Source organism: Octopus sinensis, linkage group LG2 (assembly GCF_006345805.1).
Source record: "Octopus sinensis linkage group LG2, ASM634580v1, whole genome shotgun sequence".
In the NCBI taxonomy this organism is placed as follows: Eukaryota; Metazoa; Mollusca; class Cephalopoda; order Octopoda; family Octopodidae; genus Octopus; species Octopus sinensis.
In genome coordinates, this window is record NC_042998.1 from 109,637,651 (window position 1) to 109,647,650 (window position 10,000).

Sequence of the window (10,000 nt, forward strand, 5' to 3'; positions counted from 1 at the left end):
TGTGACTATAATGGTTAGTTCAGGTCTTATCGAGTTTGGACCATGTAATAATGTTTTAATGATTCTGACAACACATTGAGACCTTAGTCATGCGTAGTGACACTAGTATCCATGACATATCCATGACATATCCATGATACTGACATATCCTTATGCTAGAAAATATAATTTCTAAATTTTAACACAGTATCAAGGCCTCAGGCTGCAATTTTAAATTAATAATGTAGCTGAGGGTCTGCATGTTTATATATATATATATATATATATATATATATATATATATATATATATATAATATATATATATATATATATATATATATATATATGTATAGAAATAAGAGAAAATTTTACCGGTGAGTGTGTTAAATTATAAGGCAAAAAAGAAAATGACTCTCCCCAGACACAACAGAATATGCTTCAAAACATGAACTCATGTAAAGAATCTTGCAAACCAAATCCCAAAACGATATATATATATATATATATGTGTGTGTGTGTGTGTGTGTGTGTGTGCGTCCATGCGCGCACGCGTATATGTGCGTATATATAAATTGAAGCTGCAGTTTGATGCCTTCGATTAATATAAGAAATCAGTAATTATTTCTTGGTATAAGGCTACAACTTCTTCGGGGAAGTTGTAATGGATTGCATCGACCCTAACGCTTGAGTGGTGTTTATATTACAGATTCAGAAAATTAAAAGGCAAGTAGCCAAATATCCAAAATTAGCGTTCGACTCTCTACCGACGTTTGCTCATGGATCAACTCTGCAAATAAACATTATTGATAAATATTAAACTTCCTGTTGGTTGAATGCAGGAAATACTTTCGATTTCCTGCTGTAGTCGTCTTCTTCCTCTTACATCATTAATGCAGTCGCGAAATATCTCAAGGTTGCACTTCTTCATCTTCATAATTACTTTAATCAAAGATATATTTTGTCCAATGTATTTATGCACTTTTAAGATGTTAGGGTGGGATTTGAGGGAAACGTACGCTATTTCGAGCAGTATTTTAGTTGTATGGTTATATGATGATATTTTCTGTTATATTGAATGAATTGAAGTAAACAATGTAACGCTAATTTTGACGCATGGCTGAATTTTGTTTGAGGCTTCAGCTTTCTGTTTAAATCATATAACGATCGACTTTTCATCTATTGATTCGAATAAAAATAACTAACAGAAATAAATTGGATAGTGTACTGTGTTGTTGTTGTTGTTGTTGTTGTTGTTGTTGTCTAATCCCTTGTCAGTCTGATCTGCGACCTTCCAGTATTTTCTCAACCGTGACTCTTCGATATTTTCTCAGTCGTGGAATCCACGTTCACATTATCCAATGAGTCCAAGACAGCATGGTGTTACTTGAGGTAGATTTTGTTGCTATTTCTTGCATGTTAATCGTCTGTGTAGAGAATCTCTTGTTACCAGTGGGTTTATAGTAACGGTACAGAGTTCACAAGTTTCTTCAAGTATTTAGTTCTTTCCGCAATCGACTTTGAGTTTCATTGACTGTTATCGATGAATTAAGTGCCAGTAGTACACTGAGGAGTAGGGTTGTTTAATTGAACGTGTTTTCTCTCTTTTGTGTGTAGGAAGACTTTTCTCAAGTGAATAGAAATCAATAGACAGAGCTAATTTAAGCTGTTAACCTCCTCAATAAATAGATACCATGTCTAGACAACAGAAATTATTATTCTATTCTTGAAAAAATAAATTAATAATTGCAGAAAATAAATGTGTAAAATAATAATAAACTAGTAGTTTCCAGAAGTTTCCAGGCGTATTAGTTAGAGCATCAGACAAAATGCCTAGCGGTACATAATTTCGAAAACTTTATGTATTGAATTCAAACCCAGCGTAAGTTAATTTTACTTTTTATCCTTCCGACATCTATAGACAAAATAGATATCAGTCAAGTATCAGAGGCGGTTTAATTAACTGAATTCCTTAAACTTTTTCAAGAATTTATGATTGAGAACCTTGACCGAATCTTCTTGGTATCTTCAGACTAAAATTGACGGTTTTCTATGTCTCCTTTTTATCAAGTACAGTTTAATGGGTGAACAGTCAACGGCATTGGAGAGGGTTGGTGTCGACGAACATGATACTCTGGTATTTGTGGCTATCATACCATGAGTTGGCCTTCTCTATTTTCTTCTTAGTCCTTTCAATGGTGTTCCATGACTTGCTCCTATAGAGTGGGCAAATCCCATGCCTATCGTTAAGAAATGTTGTATGTGTATCTTTAACTCTGTAGGGTCGCACATGCGGGACACATTTCGCATTACTCTGACGAGGTCTGCCATCAGTATATTGAATTTGGCATTGTCCGCGATAGCTGAGTTCCGGTGGATCAGGTATTTGGGTTTGGATCAGTGGTTACCTTGTGGTCCTTGCGAAGTCCATACAGTGTCGGGATATCGTTCCAGGTTCGAAAATTGTTAGCTGTGCGTTTCTGGGGTCCAAGAACAATTGTCCACATCATCATGTGGGCGTTGAGGACCTTTTCTCTCTCCTCATGCGCCTGTAAAGTTGTTACTTTCGTATTGGCGATGTGAGGTTGCATTGCCTGGATGTAGTTCGGCAAGCTGTCTATTGACATCCTGCCGGACTTATCTGTGGGAAGGCATACCATCTCTCCGTTCCTCGTGCGCTGCATGAGCTTACGTAGGCACATGCGGGTATATTCCCGAGTTGTTGGGCCTCTGTCTTATTCTGTCTCTGTCTCTTAGTGTATAGTTCTAAAATCTGTCTAAGTTTGGTCTTAGCTATAGTGAATTGTGTTTCCATGTGGTCACTAGTATGTCTTAGGATGCAGACCCTTTTGCTAAAGGGTAATTTTGTCTGGTAAATCCGGCTCATATTGTAAGATTTGTCACATATGTTGAAGAAAACAAAATTAATACCAACCCACTTAACTCTCAGTTCTTCACATCGTGTCTACGAGACTAAATGTTAGGCCTGAAAATACTTGCCAGTACATATCTTGCATACGTACCATCTTGCTTAACTGACAAGTCGAAAGCAGCGTTCTCGTGTTGTTCATGTTTCCAGTCATTATGACCACAATGAATAAAAGGCTTCTCAGTGAGAAAATATTTTAGGAATAAGTAGAACACTCCTCCAAAGCTCAATAATTAACAAAACCTTGTTCTATATATTTCCTCATCACTTTACGCATTGATATGAATGAAGAGGGATTCATCCAGAAGCTTATTCAAATATACATTCTTATACTTTTGGGTTACCTCTCTCACCAAGAAGAAAAAAACAACACGAAAAACAAACAAACCAGCCAAAAAAAACAAAAAACAAAAAAAAAACGAAAACTGCACCAAAGATGTTTCTGTAAAATTTGCACAGTAATATGAAGTAGAAATTGTAATTTAAAATCGGTTATTTGCTCTGACAGCTGTAATACTTCCTCCTCATACATTAGAAAGCAATTTTAGGAGAAAAGCGGCTTTAAAAATGTTGCCTTTAGAATTTTATATATATATATATATATATATATATATATATATATATATATATATATATATATATATATATATATATGAGACAGGAAATTTCAGATATTGCCTGATAATCATGGGTCAGTATCTCAGGTATGATTAAAGAGACAAAATTTGTGCATATAGAAAATGGGTGATAAGTTGGTTTTGAATTGTTTTTTTATAATAAAATGTTTTAAAAAGGATTTTAAATACAAGAATTATACTTTTAAATTTCTTTTGCTTGGAAGTGTACAGAATGCTCCTTTTAAGGTTTTTTTTTTCAAAAACATTGTGTATAAATATCTGTAATTACAACTTCAATTACTTGATTCAGTTATGTGTTTTTGTGTTTTTACATTTTTCTTAGATATGCCTTCAAACAGGAAATTTCTTGCTGATGTGAATATTAAAAGTCGTAATGCTATTACGCATTAATCAGTAAATGAACATTAATTTTGCTTTAGTACATTTACAAAAGGATCCAGTGGTGATGATTACGCCAAACTTTCTCACTTTCTCTCTCTATCTCTTTATATATATGCATATATATAATATATATACATACATACATATATATATATATATATATTATATATATATATATATATATATATAGATATATATATATATATATGTATGTATGTATATATATATATATATATATATATATATATATATATATATATATATATATATACATATGTATGTATATATATATATATATATATATAATATATATATATATACACATTCATATATGTGTGTGTCTACGTGTATGTATTATTGTGTGTGTACCTATAAGAAGATATTTGTAAAAAACGTTGAAGAAGAATGTGAATTGACAAAGTCCAGCAGAAAAAGAGAAAAAAGAAACATAACAAGGAAACGAAAATTAAAAAAAAAATAAAACAACAATGCAACAATCCACTGCGACTACGATAGGCGTCTATAGCAACAAACAATCACCTAATTTTGATCTATATTTTTTATTTGCTTTTAAATACAAAATGGCATATTTATCACATTTAGCTTTTTCCTCTTGACTACATTGTGTTGAAACCTTTAAAGAAATTCGTTAATTAGCTGTCGGTTTATATCAATCATTGTCTCCTCCTTTCTTTCTTTCAATGGATAACCTTTTCTTTAAAATGGATATTTTTTTGTATTTCTCTTCTCTTTTTCTCTGAACTAAACTTTTTATAATATTCTTTTTCGTCTTCTTTTGTTGTTGATGTTTCTAGATCAGCTTTTAATCTTTTCTTTCTGTGGTTACCTGGGTTCCTAACGAGAAAACAAAAGATTGCTGAGAAACGAGTTGAGACAAACGTATTTATATGTCATGTACAAAAAAAATATGATTACCAATTCATCATATCTTATACAATGAATAAGCCTTCACACGGCCATCTAACCTCCTAGAAATAGTAACCTAACATCTCTCAAATGATGCCCTACTACTTTAAAATATATGAAACATAGTGAATAATTTGGCTCTTTTGCCTGAAAAGAACAGGATTGTCACTGCTAGAACGCATGTCATCACAGGTTCTTTAAATCAGGCAATATCCTACAACTAGAGATCAAAAGCAAAACAAAAAACACAAATATTCGTAGAGAGATAAGTACATATATTGATACATTGTATGAAGGGAAGCTTTTATGGTGCATAGGCATCAATAAAGGAACAAAAGTATATAGTCATATCCACTCGATATATATATATATATCTATATATATATATGGATACACACACATAAATGTAAGATCCAGGGATCGAGGTGTAGGAAGAAAGTTAGCTTCAAGCAATCCGTAGTAAATATAGAAAAACAACTTTCAGGGACAAAAGTGCTTTGTTGAGACGGAAGGTTGTGAATTTTTTCGTATCGAAGAACGATAAGCTGAAAAAAGTTCTTTTTACATTCCATGCTAGGCGACAAGAGTTACGGAATGGAGCAGGAAAGATCCGGGCTATATATGTTTCATAGCGTGCGGAACCTCAGAAGTGGCAAAATCCAAGTGAGGTTTATACTGCCGGCTACTTTTCAGGCCAAGGATATCTTGATTAGATTAAAGGTTACATTGTTGCAAGGAGGTGCATGTTGACGCAAGGGAGATTCAGTCATAAATGCACCCCCACCACATACACGCAGACACAGAGACATACAGCCACACATGGAGGTAAGGTTCGAGAATTTAGAAGAGTTCTTATGCCGTGGAGAGAAGAGGAATTAGGAGTTTCGGGATTAATACTTCGTCTGAGTGAGAGAATTGGAAAAGTTTTCTTTCTTTCTTTCTTTCTTTCTTTTCCCCCTCTCTCGCGCTCTCTGATGACATATCAATCCAGGAAGCATTAGATTCCTCTTACCCAAACGACATACACTCTTCTCGAATCTTGCTGACACAGACAACAACTAGTGTTCTCGGATTCAATGTGTTACATACACAGATTCAGATATAGATGCATAAAAAACCAGCTACTTCGTATTGGATAAATGGTAGTTATTCGGCAAAATGATTTCTTTCTCAATAATATCGAACTACTCAGTAGTTTCATTGTGACAATATTCTGGTTTCAAATCTTCAACTTAATCCCATCAAATAAGGGATTACCAGAGTCGTTAAGGCGTCGACCATATTACCGTGCGATATTCTGGCTCCCTGGCTTCTATATTAAATTCCAGCTAAGGTCATCTGCTCAGGTTCGATGAATGAAATATCAGTCCATTGATGAAGTTGTTAGAGTGTTGGGAGTGAAGAAGCTTTGTAGTTTCTGTTCCAATCTTCACATTCAGACGGCAGCACCTATGATAACACTGGTACTAAGCTGTACTAGCTCTTGTCTTCCCGTTTGGCATGGAGAGAGAAGATTTGTATGTGTGGGCAATTGCTGATCTTCCATGAAATACCTTACCCAAGCATCTATCTTGGAGAAGTACTTTCTAGGTGCAGATTCATTGCCTCAATTGTCTCATGATACATAAAGACACTCCTATACTCTTTACGAACTAAACTCAATTCAATTTTGGATAGGTATATTAATCTCAACTTATGACAAGATACAAAATTATCCTTATAGCCTTTAAAACTAATGTATGGTACAATTATCAGGAGACGTTCCACCTAATCTGCTGTTTTTAAATGGAAGTTTAATGTCTTTGAATCTGTATTGATAATGTTGCAGCTGGTGTAGCTAAATTTTTGTATGTTTTCCTAACGATGCCTCACAGGAGTTTAGAATATGTGGCAATATCTAATTTGTATATATTTTTTGCTGAATCTGAATGCTGTACATCATTAAATTCTATATTTGATGTGAACGAAAAACATATTTAGTACTTTATCTGTACAAGAAGCAATTGATACTGAATCCACTTGCAAATAATTTAGTTGTAACACTAAACACAAAGAAAAGTTGTAACACTAAACATCAAGAAATCCTACCGATATTTCACCGATATCATATAATGCTAGCAGTATTTTTATAATTTACTTATAAAGAGCCCAAGGTCTTTCTAATGCAAGCTCAGCAAGCATTATTTAATATAAGTATAATCACGCTAAGGAAAGATTTCTTTCCAATCTCTTTACACACACACACATGCACACGTATATATAAATGTGTGTGTATATGTATGTATGTATGTGTGTGTGTGTATATATATACGATGTTTTAAAAAAATTGATATCATTTGAGATATCACAGAAACTACGTAGTCAAAGCAAATGAAACTAAACAGGCTTAATGTTGAGCAACATAAGATTTATTTCTCCAAATTTGAATGAGAAATTCAAAGGTATGTGAATTCCATGAACGATTTCACAAATGTTCAATATGTGCACCGCCTGAGACACGGCACACATCAAGTCGGTAGTCCAGCTCCTCCCAAACACGTTGCAGCATGTCTTGGATAACAGTCTCCAGAGCGGTAGTGATTCTCTGCTCGAGTTCCTCTAGGTTTGCAGGAAGAGGGAGGACATAGACCAGGCCCTTCACATAGCCGCATGTTTGCACTTTCGCTTGCCATCTGCCGTTATGGTCCGAATGAGCTGCAGCTTGTAGGGTTTCATAAGCAAGCGTTTCCTCAGGACGCGCCAAACTATCGTTGGAGGAATCTGGGTTTCCAGACTTGTTCTTCTTATGGACTTCTTGGGGCTTATGGACTTTTTGGGGAACCTGCTCGAGCATCTCTTCCGATGTTAGTGGTCGTCCTGAACCTTTTGTCCTGCACAGACAGCCTTCCTCTTTGAATTTTTTGAGCCATGTCCAAATCTGCATTGCCGTTGGTGACTTTTCAGAGAACTCTCTCACGCACGTTGCACAGTTTTGTTCGACTGTGTTCGAGCATACTCGAACACACAAAATGCCTTTTCTCTTCCAGTGAATGGCATATCTATACCTAAAAAGATAAACATATCAAACATTAAATATAAAATTTTGACCTCTTTCTACACATGCTGTTAAAATTTGAAGTCATTTGAACAAGAGCTGGTAAATTAGACTGCAAAATGATATCAAATATTTTGAAACACCCCGTTATATATATATATATATATATATATATATATATATATATATATATATATATATATATATATATATATATATATATATATATATATATATATATAATATATATATATATGTATATATATGTATATATATATATATATATATATATATATATATTATATAACACAAACATATATATACACATATATTTACATTCATACATATATACATTTATATCCACATCTATCTATCTATCTATCTATCTATCTATCTATCTATCTATCTATCTATCTATCTATCTATCTATCTATCTATCTATCTATCTATCTATCTATCCATCTTCCTCTCTCTCTCTCTCTATCTATCTATCCATCTACCTGTCTCTCTCCCCATGTAAATTTCAACTATATATATTATATGTGTGTGTGTATGTGTGTGGTAAGAAGCTTGCTTCCCAACCACATGGTTCCGAGTTCAGTCCTGTATATATGTATGTATTTGTGTGTCTGTGTTTGTCCACACACCATCACTTGACTGCAGATGTTGGCTTGTTTACGTACCCGTAACTTAGCGGTTCGGCAAAAGATAAACCGATAAATAAGTATTAGGCTTACAAAGATTTGTTTATAAATTATATATATATATATATATAGGTGTGTGTGTGTGTGTGCGTGCGCGTGCGTGTGTGTATGTATGTATGTATGTATGTATGTATGTATGTATGTATGTATGTATGTATGTATGTATGTATGTATGTATGTATGTATGTATGTATGTATATATAACTTATAAATAAGGGCAAAAGAAAAAAATCCTGTGCCAAATATGCAGAGAAATAAACTTTAAATCGTCAATAACTACATATAATTCATCTCTAAAAGCACGCGTCTCGAAGAAAGCTGACTATTTGAGTATATTTGGGGTACATAAGTGTACACATGGCTTTGCGTATGCATGTTCCATGTGTGCAAATAAGTATTTCATTTATTTTCTTAACGTATTTACCGCTGATGACGAGAACATTCTTTATGAATTAACTCAGAAATCGGACCAATTCGGTAATAACTAAATGTTCAGAAATTTCTATTACCTTGCTTCGAGACGCGTGTTGTGGTTATTGCATATCACGAAATAATACCTTAAAAGATAGAACCAGTACACCAGCAGGGTATAACATATATTTCCTAAATTATCTCCTAATTAAGTTAAAATTAAAATCATCAATTATGAAGGAACTACACGTGTTTCAGCATTGGAAGATTATAATATATATACATGAGTTGGCAGAAACGTTAGCACGCCGGGCGAAATGCGTGGCCGTATTTCGTCTGCCGTTACGTTCTGAGTTCAAATTCCGCCGAGGTCGACTTTGCCTTTCATCCTTTCGGGGTCGTTTAAATAAGTACTAGTTAGGCACTGGGGTCGATATAATCGACTTAATCCGTTTGTCTGTCCTTGTTTGTCCTCTCTGTGTTTAGCCCCTTGTGGGTAGTAAAGAAATAGAAATAGATAAATGCAATCAGCATATTTACAATAATATCAACAAATCTTCAGGTTCTTTTTCAAAATATTGTTAATCTAAATTTACATCACCTTAAAATCAAGTGTTTAATTAAACCTTACATTAAACATTAAATGCAGTGAATAAATTGTCATCTAAATTACGTAAAAATTAAAATAATAATGACATCTCACTTTAAAAGATATATTTACCAAATTTACATAAAAATATCTTGAAATACTAAAGAGTATATTTATTCAATAAAATCGCCATTGACTTCAACCTCAATCTCCTGCAACTCTTCTGGTCAGTCTCCTTGTTTAAGTTGGTGAATGCTGCTATAATTCTTACCTTCAGTTCATATTTGGTGTTACAAGGAATTTTGTTGGTCTCTCGCTCAACTGCGTTCCACATATAATAATCAAGGGCGTTGCAGTCTAGGGAGTTAGGGGCCAGATATTAGGGGTGATGTGGTAGCAGAAATTGTCT

The 10,000-nt window shown here is 33.8% G+C and overlaps 1 protein-coding gene across 2 annotated transcripts in view; it reads right to left on the minus strand.

Moving 5' to 3' along the window:
- Positions 1–4,496: 4,496 nt before the first annotated feature.
- The window catches only part of LOC115225598 (putative carbonic anhydrase-like protein 2), a 615,762-nt gene continuing 610,258 nt past the window's right edge, over positions 4,497–10,000 (minus strand). Inside the window, exon 10 of one of the 2 annotated variants that reach the window (XM_036498909.1) lies at positions 4,497–4,781. In XM_036498909.1, coding sequence (XP_036354802.1) covers positions 4,750–4,781 — 32 coding nt within the window. In that variant the 3' untranslated portion in view covers positions 4,497–4,749. The remainder of the gene's footprint in view (positions 4,782–10,000) is intronic. The other variant, XM_036498897.1, reaches the window with a different exon arrangement.